The sequence below is a fragment of the Hippocampus bargibanti genome, linkage group LG06 (assembly GCF_051943395.1).
Source record: "Hippocampus bargibanti isolate YZ-2025 linkage group LG06, ASM5194339v1, whole genome shotgun sequence".
NCBI lineage: Eukaryota > Metazoa > Chordata > Actinopteri > Syngnathiformes > Syngnathidae > Hippocampus > Hippocampus bargibanti.
In genome coordinates, this window is record NC_142739.1 from 353,772 (window position 1) to 371,567 (window position 17,796).

A 17,796-nucleotide genomic window follows, 5' to 3' on the forward strand; every position below is an offset into this window, starting at 1 on the left:
ATAAAAGCTACACCATTACAAGTCGAACAACATTTACAACAACATAAATCACAACACACGCACTAATAAAGAGCCACTTTTAAAGTTTAATTCGTTTTACACCGTAGTTTGACTACAGCATGATTACAAACAAAGGTTTTGACTACAACAGCACTTGGGGCAACCCCCCCACCCCCCCATGCCTTTTTTTAATAAGTATTGCAATAACAGATCTTAGGCCTAAAATGTAGTACATCACAATTGCTTAAAGGACAACCGACGTCTGCGGACAAGTTGTGTCCATAATTTGTAAAATGGCTTCAAATGACTTCTACTGAGCGTATTTTAATAAGATTCCACCGCATATAGCTATATTTTACGTTTAAAGACTCGCGCTGAACATTCAGGAAGTCTTGGTTTTGAGTTGGTGACGAGTCCGTACGTGACGTCAGAAAAGGACCGCCTCCTCACCCTAAAAAAGACGCATTGTAGCGTCTTTCCATCACGTCAATGTATTTTGCTGTACTGTTTTTTTTAAACCACGTTTTACACCCAAAAGCCGCCAGCAGAGGGAGGCAAACTCCATTGAAAGAATGTATCCGCCTGTGGAAACGGGCTGATTCATTCTTCACCGGAGCTGGTCGTCATTTTCTGCCTCTTTTTGGGTGAGACATTCCCCCCGCCCGTTTGCCTCAAAATCGCCCAAATAAATTCTTTAATCGATTGCAAACATGTATGCTTTCCTCTTCAGAACTATTTGAATCATATTCATAACTGGATGAGTAACAAGAAAGCATATTCTCCGAATCTGAAGCCATTGTTTGGATTCACAAGCAATGCAAGACGTCTTGGCGTGACGTCACGAAATGGGGGCGGGACTTTCTGAAAATGCCCAATTCGCAGCTCAATTTTTTTTGCAGATTTTGGACACTTTCAGTCATTTTTATTGGTGTTTTGCATTTGACTAAAAATATCAGCCTGTGTGTTTTGGGTATTTTAGATGCTATAAAACGTTTTTCTGGTGTCAGTTAAAAAACAAAAAAGTGACGTCGGTTGTCCTTTAAATTAAAGAAAAAAAAAATCCCCTTCACGTGTGTGCACACGCAGACAGGTGGAGGGCAAGGTGTGGAAAATAGAAAGTATATTTGTGACGAAAGTAAAGCAATAATGCTTAAACCCATGGCGGAAGCAGTCCAACAGGATGATGAAACAGACACATTTTTGACATTATTCTCTATGAAACATCTGCTTAGAATATCTTGTTTTCTATCCTTTCACTCCCACCCCAACCCCATCCCTCTTCAATTGCTGCTGTGGACTGCAAATTTCCCCATTGCGGGACGAATAAAGGTATTCTGATTCTGATTCTGATCTTGTTAGCACTTGAGACCAGGCTCCTCATTAAAAAGAATAGAGGGTTGCACAGGGAATTCCAAAAGGAAAAATCAAGTTAATTCTTCATGCTAGTGCAGGAGACAAATGGGGGGGAAAAGGAGGGCTAACAGAACTTCAGCCAGAGTAAAACAAGAAAGACAATTGTCACTTATTTGGTGCTTTGAAGAGAAGATGGCGCATTGCTATGTCCATTGTCTAGAAAGGATAAACATGCTCTGCTGTTATTGTACAGTGGAATAGTTTGAGTACATTTGGAAATAAATGACTGTAGATTCAAATACGCTGTGCCATTTTAACATGTAAAAGTACAATTAAATGACTCATCTGCAATTTTCCCGTTTTCTTTCACACCGTTGGCATACTCATACACAAACAAGTACAGGGTGACCCAAAACGATGCGTACCCATGAACATTTCTATTGTGGCTTTGATTAATACATTATACATTATTCAGTCTATGGAAGACCATTTGCCAGAGTTTCAGCTATTTCTGTCCATGTTTAGTCAATTTATGGCTTTCCCAAGATTTGTTCCAAATGTCCACCATTTCGTCGCAAGCAAACCTGTACTCGTCCATCACTTTTTTTACACACTCCTCTTTCGGGAGGGCGAGCCAAAAAGATGCGTCCGACTGAGTCCCTCACTGCAGCAATGCTTTCTTCCATAAACTGAATAATGTGTGGTTGTAATACATGTAAATAAATAGCGGGGTGGTTCTCTGAATGCTCTCAACTTTTCCTTCAATGTCGTGGTCCTATTGAGCAAAATGCTGTTGCTTGTAATTGCAGATTAGTGTGGCTGTAGCTCGACTTTTCCATATTCTGAGGAATATGTTCTTTTCTGACAGCGGAAGTGAGTGGTGGGTAGCGCTGTGTTTGGCCTTAGTTGTAATTATTTACTGGAATCGATTAGCGTGCCCATTCACTAACAGCGACGACAACGTATTAAAAGAAGGGTAGATAGAAACATACTTTATTCCTTCAACTGCAGTGGACGTCAGTCTTGACGTGCCCCATATAGATGGACGTTGAAGAAGACAAGTTGACCAAAATATGGCACGGCTGCAGCACACACACACACACACACACACACACACACACACCTCAGAGTGTGTGTGTCATAAATGCTTTTTGGAAAGAAGTGTGGACTACATTTTTGGTAGTCGTCATTCGTGGCTTGAAGAGAACTGCTAGCCAGTAACCAAAGAATAGGGACAAGTGTCCAAAGTCTTCATCCATCTCACCCTTACTCTTCTTCAGCCCACACCATCACTCGAAGGGAGCAAGTTATTCACTGTCAGCATACTTGTAATACACTTTTTACAAAAGTAAGCATTTTTTGTTTTCACTAGTAAGCCTTTACAAATTTGATGCTGCCTTCTTAAAGTTGGACATTTTCTTTACATTATTTTACAATATCCACAACATTTCTATGTAATGTCTACCCATTGGGTAGGATATGTGCAATATATATATATATGCAATATGTACAGTTTTTTATGAAACGGTTTTGCACATTTACATTTGCACAGTATACAGGTGAGTTTTATTTTGTTATTTTGTTATGCTCAGAATATCTCGTTTTCTATCCTTTCACCCCCACCCCATCCCCTTTCAATTGCTTTTACTGCTGCTTTCAATTTCAATTACTGCAAATTTCCCCAAAGGTTTTCTGATTCTGAGATATATATATATATATATATATATACAAAAGTTATATACAGCACCTTACAAACAAAAGACAGACTACTGAAAAAGCACCGTTGGAAGTGAGGCACGACGAAGGTGGGAGCTTTTTGAGTGCAAGTGGGTTCCTATGTGTGCTCCGCACACTCACGCGGACGCAAGTCCGCTTGCTGGTTTGAAATGATTCCAGCTGCTTTAATGTCAAGGAGCTCAAATTGGTATCGTGAACTTCGGGAGCTCAACATGCTCAGGTCAGGTCGTGTTTGCAGCAGGTGAAATGTGGCGTTCCGCTTATGGCTCGCATTTAGGCCCAAGATGCCGAGAGAGCACAAAAAGGTGTCTTGCCGTAGACGGGGGCCATTTTTGGATGGGGACCAACGGTGGTATTCTTTCAGCCTGATTTCATAGAGCGAGAGCACTCTTCGTAAAGCAGCTGTAAAGACTCCAGGGCAGCGGTTGGACTGATGTGTTCTGCTCAAACGTGAACATTAGGCACCTTTTTCCTTTTTTTTTCAAACCTCTTTGTAGAAAACCAAGTTCCTCTTTGTATCCCCTATTTACGAGCCACCGTAGAGTAAGACAAAAGCCAAGAAGATGACGCAAGAAAACAAAAAAGAGGAAAAACAAATCAACTTTGAAAATGAGAAGGCCTTCATTCAAACTGATGAGATGCATTTAGCACGTCAGCATCATTTGAACTTTGGATTCATTAAGGCCGCCATGCTGACATTTTTGGAATCTACGTACGTGCCGTTCCGGCTGATATGAAAGCGAGACAGAATCTTGGACGCCGACTCCTTGCTTGACACGGTTGCGATGTCCAAAACGTGGAGGGGCAGAAAGGCGTTCTCGGAACTTGATTGCGCGGGAGACGATAGATAGATAGACCACATACTGCAAAATGGAGGCGCCTCTGTCGTAGTTTCATGTGGATATTATGGTTCCATTCTTTGGAGAGACAATAACTTGCCACTCGGGACAAATAAACTACAGGTCAGTGTAGATATTCTCAAACGAGGACGATATTAAACAAATAAAAGTAGGTGAACATTTTCTATTTTCTGTGGGGAGGCGAATCTTGTTTTCGCAACAATGCGAGGACAAGTGCGGCATCCCCTTTCTTGTCTTGAATGTTGCTATCATGGCTCCCATCATGCACCTCTGGCTTTGTCAAGTGACGCTCTGAATTCTAATGAAGGCTTCATTCAGTCAACGCTAATATGGACACAAGGGCCAAATGCCCTCGAAGGTCAAAACTTTGACAAAGCAACCAAAGAAAGGATGGACGCACACATACATAGACACAATTTGCTGTGTTGTCAAAAGGTCTCCCCCGACAAACGCACGTACGCTGCAGCCAGAAGGAAGGAGACGCCTGGACGAGCGCCACGCTCAGGCAACTCCAAACTTTCAACAGACTCAGCATTATTTTCTCCACGTGGATCAAAGGAATATGAAGATGAGTGTTGGCCAAAGGACAAAAAGGAGGAGAAAAAAAAGGCGGTGGAGGTCAGGAAGCAGTCGGCGGGGGACACTGAGTGTTTGCAGTGAAAACATGGTCAAAAAAAGCGAAAATGCAAAAGGAGAAGGCAACAATGAGCAGAGCAAAAGGCGCCATTTTCAATAAGGTTGTTCTCACTTTCCCAAAAAGGATCCGGCCACCCCCAACCCTCGATAGCCCTTGGACTGTTTGCACGAGACCTTGACGTCCGCAGGAATCGCGTCGTCGTCTTGACGCAGCGTGGAGCTTTTCGGTCCGACCGGTGTCAGAATGCCCAGTTTGGGAGGAGGCGGGATGGGGGTCGGCTGGCCTCGGGAGGGGCATGAGAAAGGTAACCGGGTCGGACGCTGTTAGGAGCCGACGGCCGGGTTCGTGATCACGCATTTGCATGTTTGATGGTGTCATTTCGGTGCCGATGACCTTTGTTCTTGACAAAAGTCATTTTTTAGGAATTGGTGGAGTCATCCCAATGTCAAGCACTTCAAGGTCAAGTACGTGAACTTAATCCTCTTTTGAGTTTGACTTCAGTGGTGATACGATTTCAAGCAGATTTGTTTTGATTTTTTCAACTCAACCCAGCCAAGATCATTCATAGATCCGACGTAGACACAACAATATTTCATTTGTGTAGCTTCATGTTCTTCCAATCCTGATGGGTCTCGTATCTGGCTATTCAGGCACAACATTTTCCACATCCCAAGTACGATCTGGCTCGTATGGTCGAACATACATCCTGCTATCCAACACCAGGATATCGCCTCTATTGATTTGGAAACATCATTCCCGGAATCTTTCAGACTAACTTGGTACATCTGATGCAGATATTTTGGGGGAAAAACAATCCTTGCATTGGTCATGAAGAGTTTGATTTTAAAGCAAGCAGAGGTTGGTTTGAAAAGATAGCGTGCCCTGTGATTGGCTAGCAACTGGTCCAGGATGTCCCCCGCCTACTACTACCCAAAGACAGCTGGGAAAGGTGCCAACACACCCCGTGACAGACAGAGAGAGATATGTTTTTGTTCCAATGTTAATGTTGATGGTAAAATTGGTGAAAATAGAACACATGACTTTGTTTTTATAGTATTTTCCATTTTACGTGTGTGTGTACATTTTATGCTGTAAAATAGTTCAAAGGTCCTTCTAAAAAGTTGTTTTCGAGACTTGGAACAAATTAATTTTTCTACATTGATTATAATGGGAAGTACTGAATCAGTTTTCAAATGGAACGGATTATGGTGGAAAACTGAGGTATCACTACATTTTGATTAATTACGCGACAAAAATATTTGGTTTGTGATTTTGTGGAATTACTTCCCACTTGACCGATGAGGAGTTGAATGTAAAATTTGGATGGTTTGTTTGTGAACTTGGAATCCGGGAAGAGAACCTATCGCGGCATCTCACAAGGTGAGTTTTAGTTTCGGGGAGTTCGTCCCCCCCAGCTGCCCGTCAACAATTGAAGTCTTGCGCCAAAATAAAGCACGGCTCATCAGTCTCATCGTGCCTGTGAAGAAAGCAGACCAAGATGCGGTAGGGTAGGCTGGCTATGAAGTATTTGTTGACGCTTTCAAAAAGGAAGGACAGAAGCTTATAATACTTGGTTTTTGCTCCCAACACACATTTGGAGCTGAAGTTCAGTCACTTGAGACAGAAAGTGAAATGAAACACACAATTTCCCTCTTTAACAACAAAACGATAGTGCAACTTTGAGATAACTTGTATTGTTCAAAGTCTGTCTTTGAGCTCCTTCCTCCCTGTGGTTTGTTTCCTCGTGAACCTTGGCACTAAGATTTGTGTGTGTGTGTGCGTTTGTGTTGAGAAAGAGAGAATGCGAGTCACCACTTTTGTTTAGGTCCTTTGATTCTCAGTCCTGGCTTGGTGCACAGATCCCGGTCCAAATAAAGTGGAACAAAAAGGGAGGAAAGAAACACCCTCCACATCCCTCCAGATAAGGTTATTACCACCAACGGGGATGAGGGAGGATTCAAACAAAACAATCAATCTGAGCCCGAGCCTTTTCCGCTGAAGACAAAAACAAAGGGAAAAACCAACCCCTCGTGGCACATCACAATCGTGCCCCGGCAGATGTTGCCGAGCACTTTGTAAGAGCCCAAAGAATCCAAAGCCAAAGCGACGTCTTCTCTTTCCTGTCGGGATGCTGTGAGCGCGAGTGCGAACGGAGGAAGTGACTTTCACGCCAGGTCCTGCGGGGGGCCGTCCTTGGCCTCGGAAGGTTCAATTGTGCTTTCCGATTGGCCGCGCTGCCGGACCGTCCCGCTTCCGAGGCCTCCGCGCTCCACTCCCCTTTGGTTATTGCTCAGCTGGTGAAGAAAGAAGGTGGAGCCAATCACGTCGCTGTAGGCCGGCGGGGGGGCTTCGGCGCGCCCGCGGACGTTGCAGTTGGCCGCGCCGATGCCGGAGTTGCTGCTCGGCGGCCCGGGCCCGCCGGGCCCTCCGCCGCCCCCCGCGTCGATCAGGTCGCTGTCGTAGATGGTCCGGTTGGGCGGCGCTCTGACGGATTCCCGATTGAGCTCCAGCTGCTGCTCGGGGTCGCGAAGCTGCAGGCTGCAGGGTCCCTGGTACGGCGGGGGCTCCTCGCCGTCTGACAGCGAGATGGTGGGCGGCAGGTCAATCTGGTGTTGCGGGTACGGGTAGGTGGGCTGGAAGCGGCTGAAGCGTTCTCTGTGCATGAAGGCGGGAGCGCTGGAGCGATCCCTGGCCTGGGGAGCGTACCACACCAAAGAGACACGGAGCGGTTAGCAATGGTCGGCGAGTGCGACCAAGAGCGCAACATTGCCTCCTTCATCCGTGTCGTGCATCGAAATTACGGTGTGCTTCATCTTACAATTGAAAAGACCAGCGACAGAAATTACGGTGGCTTTTTTTTAAATATATTCTTTCAGCTCTCTGAAAATGGCCACGATCTTAAATATTAGGTTGAAATAAAAACGACAATAGGATTTCCCTCGCCAAGGGAAGCGTCTAATGTCGCTATCCAGCTACATTTGGAGAACAATTTGCAGACAGATTTCACGGGCACATATTTCGTGGAGGTGTGGTTGAAGTCATCCTGCTAACAGGAAGGCAGCATTCAAAATGGCAGCGCTTGCTTTTGCAAAGGAAATGAGACGCAATTCCAAAGCTTTGTGCGGAATGTTGCTTGCGTCCACTTCAAATTTCGGAAACAAGGAGAAGAGCACTAAGTTTGCTTCAAAATCAACCGATGGTGCACGTCGGTATAAAATATGCAAAAAAACATCATTTCATTTGGTTTTGGGGTTCCCCGATGTTTGAGGCAATTAACTCATTCACTGCCAGACATGCGCAAAAAAGTGTCCACTCCAGGGGTTTTTGTCACCGTCACTCAAATTTCAGACCCCCAGAATATTGAGTTTTAGGACTACATCAACATTCAATGGAGAATAAGAAACGTGAGACTCTCTTCTTTCAACTGAAAAGAAAGAATTAAATCCTAAATTATATGGCTCTGGAGTTATACAGGGTGACCCCAAATCTAATTACGTAGTTTCTTCGTGTTTTGTCCGAATGAAATGAAACTTTGGTCAGAACTAGTTTATCATGTTCAAAATGTCACATAAAAACACGAAGGTCTTTGGCTTTTTTTTCTAGATGGCCTCCATTTGGCTGCGTGCGTTTCTGGAGGCGTAGCATAAAGTTGTCCATGACGTTCTTACAGACTCAATTGGTAATAGCTCGCATCTCCTCCCCGATGGCTTTCTCGAGTTCCGTGATGGTTCTGGGTTTCCCTGCATAGACTCGGTCCTTAAGACAGCCTCAAATAAAAAAAATAAATCTTAGGGGCTTAGGTCTAGGCTACGGGGCGCCCACTCAAAATCAGTCTTGAGACTGATCACTCGGCCTCCGAAATTCTCTTTGAGCCAATGGCAGCCAGGAGCACATTCTTGAATGTTTTGAGGAGCGCCACCTACCGCTTGTTCTGCCCCCAGCAATTGCGTTACAATGCGGCACAGTGCCCCCTAGTGGTGGAAATAGTTAAAACCTCTGAAAAACGTTGTGGAGTAGCCATTTTGAAATGTAACTGTGCAGAGGTGTGATCACATCCACGTCCATCCTCTTTCTATCGACTTGTTCAGGCACAATCTGTAAGTACATTTACACTATGATACATTTTATTGTTTGTTGTGCTAGTTATTTATAATCCTACATCAATATTTTGTCAGTTAAGCATTTCACATGCTTTTCATAGAATCGTTGAATGAGCTAGAGAATAGGCCTGTTACATTAATGTCATTTTATATGCTGTATAACTTTCATATTGTTTTTCTGTTTGAATGCAGTTTTACAAGAAAGACTTCCATAAAAATACTAAACGGTGGATTCTCATCTTCGTGTTTTTATTGGAAGATTGTTAACTCTTTCCTCCCTAGCAGGCATTTTGCATTTCTTCCCCCACAGCCTGCAGAGCCTGCAGCCTAGCTTTGTAGTGTGCTCCCTCAGTGGCTTCAGCAGGAAATTTATAACTAACATGTGTTCAAATAAACGGTTATAACTTCTTTGGATATGCCTTTATTAGTCTCACAGTGGAGAAATTTTCTTTATTTGTTGTTCAATCTTTATGAAACTTTCAGTACACTTTCATAACATATCATAGAATAAGATAAAGTTTTTTTTGTGAAATTGATTGAAGTTTTAGAAAATTATCGCAATGTTAATTAAGATTTTTTTCCAAAACCTGCAAATTACAACAAAATGCATTCCCAACAAGTCACATATGCATGAAATAAACCTAGAATGCATTTAAAATAATTCAGGATGTTTTTATTTGTGGTATGGTTTAAAACATGGAATGCATAGGTTCACCTTGCATTGCTCACAACCTGTTCTTGGCTCGCGACGAATTTTCTTCTTTGCACACTCTTTACACATTCTCTTTTTATCCGATTCTACTGGCCAGTGAAGGAGGGCAGCAGTGTCATTCTCCTTCATGCATTCTCTTTTTCTTTTCCTTCTGTAATTGCCAAACAACTGGTGAGCGAAGTTTGAATTCTAACGGAGTCCTTTTTCGGAGGCGACCTGTTCTGGTTTTCACTTGATGCTTTGGAGAGAGTTTCATCAGTGTAAATCCATTGCAAATACAAATATCTACTAGAAACCAGAACATGTATTTCCACCATTTGAGTGATTTCCTGGAGATAGCGTATGAAGCACGTGGTTGATCAGCCCGAAAGTATTTGAATGGTGATAGAAGTTCATCAATGCAACAGTCACGAACGACTGTGTCAGATGCCAAAATGTCTTCATCAACATGCTCGCTCATCTATTTCATTCTCATCAGGATCTGGAAAGATATACACTACATGGGTATTTTAGAAAGAAAAAGAACATATGGACCTCCGTCGCAATAATCATATTGAGAATGCAAAGCGATGAGGTACAGCTATTAGTGTAAAACGCACCATTCACTTACAATTATTCGCATCGGGTACCAAGTCAGGATCAACAATATCATCGTGAAAATAGCGTTAGCACGCCGAACGTTCCGAATTGGGGACACTCCTTATTTTTTATATTTATCGGTAAATAAACAAGTTAGCGTTAGTTTATGCATTTCAGTATCAAGGTAAACCTCTTCTGACTAGCTCCTAAAATAGTTACAACATAGACTTACGTGGTATTTCATCCCTGACGAAAAATAGAAGGCGCTTTGAAGGTGGAGGAGAGCGCGTTGTGTTGCGCATGAAGGAAATGATGTCACTGACGCTCTTAAAGGCAAAGCTGCATCTAATCTGTTTTAAAGGGACATGTACCTTGTGCCGCATCAGTTTCAATCGGCACTTGAACTTCTACCTTTCAGTTTCTCCATCTAGAAGCACAATCGTCCGTAAAGGGTTAACATCTATTCACGGCCCGCCTGTAGTCGGCATTATTTGCTATCGCTTCAGCCCGACTGGAGGCGTGACTCGGGATACACTGATGTAAAAACACAACGACTGTAGTCGTTTGCCGGGAGGAATGAGCTAAGCTCGCTGTCTGCACACCAACCATTTGGTCAGGTGCAGAAGACCGCTCCTTTGTGACTGTCACTGCTGCGCCAGATTTTTCCATGAAGACTGATTTTGAGCGGACGCCCCATAGCCCTCCGGATTTTTTTTCTTTGGGGCTATCTTAAGGGCACAGTCTACGCAGGGAAACCCAGAACTATCACGGAACTCAAGAGAGCCATCAGGGTGGACAACTGTGATGCGCCTCAAGAAATGCACGGAGCTAAATCGAGAACATATGCTGTAGAACGTAGAAAAAAAGGCCAAAGACCCTCGTGTTTTGAATATAATAAACTTGTTCTGACCAAAGTTTCAATTCATTCGGACAAAACACTAAGAAACGGGGCCTTATAAGAGTTGGGGCCCGTTTATTTTGAGTCACCCTGTATGTGAGTGTATGAGCTTGAAATGAGGGCTGTCCAAAATACAATGCAATACATACATATTGGTGTACGTCTATAGCGTATTAACAACCCGTGGAAGCTGCAACAAATGCTGCCCCCTTCTGGAAGTGATAAAACATTGCCAAAAGGTCTGGCCAGCGCTTTATTAGCACTCTAGCAAGAAAAAACAACAAAGTCAGGAATGGCGCTCGACGTCATATTTTCAATTCCCGAATAAATTTGGGAATGGCAGTGAATGAGTTAAAAGTAGCAGCCCCCTTCCGTCTGGTTGACGTCAACATCCCAGACAAAGAGACGGAAACTAGCACTTAGTGGTGTCGTGCTCAATTAGATGTGCCCTTCTCTGATCGAGTCGATTGACGTGGAGCAGAAATGACAACTGGCAACCGTTTTTGGTTACAGAGCGGGCAGGTATGTCCAGTCATTACTGAACTTTGTGACAAGCCGATGCAACCCGAATAACATCATGAATCCACTGAATGTGCCCCGCTATGAACAACATCATTTCTTCTTCATGGATGACGCTGCTCCAGCTCATCGGAGTCTTTTGATTCAATGAATGGTTTGAGGTGAGGACATCATTTCTGCGATTTAAATGTCTTGTTTTTGTTTTCACAAGCAAATCAAACTTGTGAAATGCCACGATGCTTGCGAAAGTCCCAACCAACATTTCAAATTGTCCCACGTAAACCACAATAAGTCATTATTTTTCACTTCAAATTTGATAACTAGCCATTCATCAATTTGTTGTGCACTCTGTATGTGATATGCAGAGGGAATTAAACATTCTAATGGCTTCCCCAAAGTCCTAACGGCCTTAGAGAGGAAACGGTAACTAGCGGTACAATGTGGCCTGCGGCAAAAAAATGAGTTTAACACCCTTGCTGTAGGGCATCAGTCACTAATTGGCCCAGGACTGGCTCTGCGTGGAGGAAATGATTTGACTGCGCATTTCTATTTGTTGTTCACGCAACAAGTAGAAATCGAGGTTCGGGGTTATGTTGTCATCATTGAAAGCCTAAAAAAACAATCAAACAAACTCATGAATAAAATGGATGAATGGACGAGCCCTATAATTAGCAACAATGCCAGAAATTTGGAATGGGGATATGCGATATCTTTGCAACACTTCATTCGTTTGACCATGTTACGATAGAGCACAGTATCTCACTTGCAAAGGGCAACATTGCTGGACAGAACGGAGCGTATACAAAAGCCATTGTTTGACCACAGCCAGGCACGCTTATTATTTCAAACATCTATTTTGGTGAGCTGCTTTTAGAGGGAAAATCGTTTCAATGAGGCATTTTGTCTGACAGACAGAGTCCGGATTGAGGGTGGCTGATTGGAAAATTGTAAAGGGCGTCCGTCGTAAGGAATGGGGATATTTGAAGTGTGCAATGGAACTAAAACAATAAAAGGGAGGTAATGGGACATGGAAGCCGCAAACGCAGAGCAAGCAGTGAGAAAGGTGAGAGACAAAGAAGGAAATAAGAGATAGAATAGGGAAAAATAGAAGCAGACTAGGCAGATTGATAGACGGGGCGTGGGGGAGAAAGGTGTGGAGCTGATCAAGGCAGCAGAGCGCAGTAGCAGAGCAGGGCAGCTCTCAGACGGCTGTCTAGACAATGTCAAGGGAGGTGCTGCTGATTAATGACGCAGCAAACACACACCCGTCCGTCCATACACGCCGCATGCATGCATGCATGGTCCGCGGCCTTTAGCGCTTCGCCACAAAACCATTACGACGCTCCCGTTGATTCACGCTTGTTGACACGGAAGGCTTTTGTTGCCGGTAATGGCAAGCTAGCATCGGTGGAGACAGCCAAACGTTCACACGGTGGAACTTCTCGATGACACAAGTCAAGGATCATCGGCATAATTGCTTGCTGGAACCCCGCCGGAGATGTTTTGCAACCGGTATGTCTCCTCCCATCGCCATTTGAGAGTGGCTCCGTCCGGTAAGGCCCACTTCAGGCAAGCGGATCAACTGTCACGGAGCGCTGTCACACTGGCGTTTGGTTGTCTTTGAGAAGATGCCAGACAAAGCGGTGCCATGGTTGTATCTGGTGCTACTTACAAAGCTTTCTTTGTGGGTTAAACATTGACGTGCAACCACAGTCGCCATGTCGTGATTGAAGTGAACAATTTGAGGCGCTGGCATTCAAGACGGTATTGCTGACGATTCATTCAGATGTACAGTATTCAAAGAGGGTACATATCAAATCATATCATCTCTAAAGATGATTAACTCCAGTGCCAGGGTTTTTGTCATTGTCACTTGAATTCCAGGACGCACAGAATAGTGACTTTTAGGACTACAATGCAATTGGTTTATATAGCGCTCTACCTTGAGCGCTAAAGCTGGAACAAAGCGCTAACGTGGAAAAAAGGGAAATGCTGCCCCTCGCGGGAGGGAAAAACATGGCCAGCGCTTTATCGGCACCCAAACCAAAAACAACAAAAGCTGAACTAATTTGTCAATGGCGCTCTACGTCAAATTTTCAATTCCCGAATGAATTCGTGAATGGCAGTGAATGACTTAAAACAACTAAATCAAGATGGTTTTTTACAATGCAAAATTGGAAAAAAAAAAGTTCCAGTTGAACAGTGAAAAACCAAGTTAAGGACAGCCAAATCTGAACGGCCTTTTTTGTTGTTGCGGTTGCAAAAGATGCCAAAACAAAGGCTTTTAAAGAATTCATTTCCGGACACAAATCCACACATTTAGCATGATATCGGGATCATGCAAGTGTTGACAATGGCAGTCCACGTGCTTTTCATCTTGGCATGCTAGTGATTGTGTGAATATACGTTCGCTGGAAAATACCAATTCGGTCAATTAGTTCTCTTATAGATTGTTTGGGATTTGGTTCAAGTCTGTCGGCCCGAGGTTCAATGTGCCAACGCACACAGTCTGGCGGTTTAGGTGGAGGAGAGTTGAGTGTGGCAATACGTTACCTCTGAGGCTCCTTGTCGCAAGTTGCTGTCTGAAGGCCACAGGCACCCATCCTACGCAAACAGAAGCAAAACAAACATTGACAATGCATCAAGTGTAACGCAATCACAAATTGGACCGACACGTTGAGCTCTCTCCGCCTGTTGCTGGCGGGCAAGGGCTTCACAGGTTTTGTGCATGTCACGTGACATATGTAAACGTTGGGCGGGGGCATCTCCAATTTTTCATTTGAGAAATCACGAGACTGTGAAAATGAATATCTGCCCTTCTCGGCAGCAACGACCTACAAAGGTGAGCCGTGCTACGTTAAAGAGAGGCAGCACGGGGCTGTCACTGATCTCAATTTGCTTCCATCCACTGAAAAGGTTTTGTGTGAAACCGAACCAGCGAGGCAAGGTTGCACGGAACAAAGCCTTCAATGCTAAGCTAGGGCCGTCCATGGTTTAGATTTCTAATGTTGCCTTTCGAGTCGTGAGTGGGAGTATTGTGAGTTTGGATACAGCAGAGCTAAAGTGTGAATAAAAGTCTATTTTGAAAGACGTACAGGGGCAACAGGACAACTCCAAATGGCCATCTTCAAAATCCACTATGGAAATCAAGATGTTTTCTTTTAATCCAGAGTGGAACAGGAACCTTTCAAATAACATTTTTGTGATATCTCAACGTTCTTCCTACGATCCCCAAACATCAGTAATACAGTTCATTTAATTACTATTATTACAAAAATACTGTCGTGCAAAAATCTTGTCGATGGCATTTTGTCACTTTTATGTGCATGCGCCTGTGTTGACATTTTATAAAGGAAGGTGTTGCCATAGTCTAGACGGTGCTGTCCTGAATTAAACATCAAGGCTTTAGAGGAAACCAATTCAGCAGTTTCACCTCACAGTTATGAGCAAAGCGGTTTCTGCCGTAAAAAAAAAAATCATTTGTCGCGGAACCGCAGTACAGGCAACGAACTGGTAAGCTTTGTTTGTCATGCTGGAAAGAAACATGTTTGAAGAACAATGAACGAGCAAAAAGAAATGTGCCAGCCGAACATGTCAAAGCAGGAGAAAATGAGAATCAGAAAAAGTGGGTGCAGTGTTTCATAACGGCTCACCGTTACCTCCTGTAACACTGACCTGCTGCAGGGAATGCTCGTGCCGACGGGACTGGCTCCGCCTTGAGATGAAGGAGGACAGCTTGTAATGGTTCAGAAGGCAGATGATCACCACCACCATGACTGTCATCACCACAATGATGATGATGATCTGAACAAACTCCAGTTCAGCTGCGCACACACACACGCGCACACACACACACACACACACACACACACACACACACACACACACACACACACACACACACACACACGAGGAGACAAACGATAGCAGCATTACAGACGGTGTCGAAAAACAATGCTCAACAGTCGGCATGCAAAGGAAGATATTCTGTACAGTATGTATACAACATGAATGAACACCGATGGGCTAATCCAATTCGGGCTGCATGTTATAACGCCTCATTACCAGCAGGGGGAAGCATACGTCAAATTCTACGTCCTTGAATTGAACCGAGAACAGTGCTGGCAAACTTGGAAAGGCACTCCAAATTAATTCTTCTCCACTCTCTTTAGGCCAGACTTTGAACATGGACAACCAATCGTCCGCAACCACTGAGGGAACCCCAAAATGGAAAGCAAACATATACATCCTGAATGTACTGGACCAATAAAAATATGTCATGTGAATTTCCTTTTGAAATGTCATGAATTAACTTGAGTGAATAGACTTGAAACTACCCACATGAATAATTAAATGTGCACTCGGCTGCTAATGTGTTCAGTTTGTGTAACTGCGCCTCTCGCCCAAAGACAGCTGGGATAGGAAACAGAATTATGTGGTTGTACTGCCGCAAAATCAAATCAAGCATGAAGTCAAATACCAAACAAGGCGTGAGGGAAAGAAAAGTCTGATGTGCAGCCACTGTCTGTCTTTTCCCAATCATATGTGTTTGTTTTTTGCAGTATTGTCATCTTGTTCTGAAGAATAAATGAACTAATTTAGTACCAGAGCATGTGCAAAAATGTGTCCACTCCAGTGCCAGGGTTTTTAGTTCATTTTCACTCAAATTGCATGACCCACACAATATTGACATTTAGGACTACATCAACATTTTCAATACATGGTTAGAAACCTTTCTTTAATAAAAACTAAAATATGATTTGTTTTTTTTTTTTTACTGGTCCACGAAATGAATTGTGCATTAATATCACTTTGTTCAAATAACAAAACCAGCACGGTGCATCCACTCAAAACACTTTCTATGACTGTTCCCACTAACAGTAGACTAGACTGAGGGGTGGATCTCTGCGGTGGAGAATCCACCGAAACCCTGAAACCGACTCACCCTAGCGTTTGGTCGAACCCAGTTTAAGAACCACTAGTCTAGAGTTACCTGAGCTTGAAATGGGGGTGACTGTACAAAATACAATACAATACATACATACATATTGATTTATATAGCGCTTTAACAACAACTAAAGCCGGAACAAAGCACTTACAAATAGGAAATGCTGGCCCTTCGTGGAATTAAAAAAAAAAAAACATTGCCAGAGGTCTGACCAGCGCTTTATCGGCTCCCAAACAAGAAAAATCAAAACCCAAACAGATTTGTCACACTTTTCAATTCCCGAATGAATTCCTGAATGGCAGTGAATGAAACAAAAGAAAAAAACACGCTTGACTCAAAATGATTTTCTGAACTATGTGACAGTGGCATTAAAGTTTTGTTATAGACCAAAAGCCAACAGTGGTGTAATTCTGCATTGAGTGAAGGAATTTGTGTATTCAAACACATACTGTATGAATTGACTTCAACGCATCAATGGCTTGGTGTCATACGCGTACTCATTGCAGAAAACTGAGGTGCACAGTCCGCGATGCGCCATCAGACTTAGGAGGTGCTACCAGCGCGACTGTGTCTCTTGCATAGGAGTCCAACAGACCTTTCGGAAGCCTGGTATAAAATTCACTTTCTCTGTTCAGCCAATGCTGAAAATAGGTCAAAACTAGAAAAAACAACTGGAAGAAAACATGGGGGACAGAAAGAAAGAAAGAAAGAAAGAAAGAAAGAAAGAAAGAAAGAAAGAAAGAAAGAAAGAAAGAAATGAAAAAACTAACGTTACAGCAGTAGAAAGCCTTAAGTCACACCATTTAAGAGGAAGGAAGCTGGAGGAGGAGTCAAGAAGAGAGGAAGGACGGGGGAGAGCATGAGAATCAAAGAAAAAAGGCAGAAAAGAGGAGAACCCATGATGCCCAAAACCAACCCACACATCACCCAGAGTCTCCAGAGAACAAGCACTTCTGACAGTGGCTAAGAGAAGACTGCGTGCTGGCAGTCTGCATCACCAGCACCGGTCAGATGTTATACCAACAGTGATCCACTTGTCAAAACAATATCAGTCTGGCGTCTGTCGTTCCCCTATTCCCTCAGCAGTGTCAAAATTTTAGATAGCAAAGGGAGCCTTGGTGATTTCTTTCCCCCTGCTGGGACGGAGAGGACATCCAGGTTTAAGTCAAAACTGAAAGGAGCCTTTTGCAGTGAGTGGTGACCCATATCAAACAAACAAAAGTCAATGAATGATCGCCGAGTTGATTGACATGCAACAGCAATATCCAGACGGCCAGGTAACAATTTCGACAATGACTATTATATGCCATAACAAACAAAAGCAGTTCAAACTAAATGGTCCTTGCTGAGAAATAAGAGCCTGTCTACACACACCGTCTAAGGATAGATCAGCAAATGTAAACACAGAAGTAATGTCACGGTTACTCTTGGCCTCAACTTGACAGCTTGCTAA

General features: G+C 43.5%; 1 protein-coding gene across 1 annotated transcript in view; it reads right to left on the reverse strand.

Moving 5' to 3' along the window:
• Positions 1-1,354: 1,354 nt before the first annotated feature.
• The window catches only part of LOC148896126 (low-density lipoprotein receptor class A domain-containing protein 4-like), a 48,285-nt gene continuing 31,843 nt past the window's right edge, over positions 1,355-17,796 (reverse strand). Inside the window, exons 2-4 of the mRNA XM_088998172.1 lie at positions 15,071-15,219; positions 13,949-13,999; positions 1,355-7,280 (exon numbers count right to left, since the gene is read on the reverse strand). Coding sequence (XP_088854298.1) covers positions 6,753-7,280; positions 13,949-13,999; positions 15,071-15,219 — 728 coding nt within the window. The 3' untranslated portion in view covers positions 1,355-6,752. The remainder of the gene's footprint in view (positions 7,281-13,948; positions 14,000-15,070; positions 15,220-17,796) is intronic.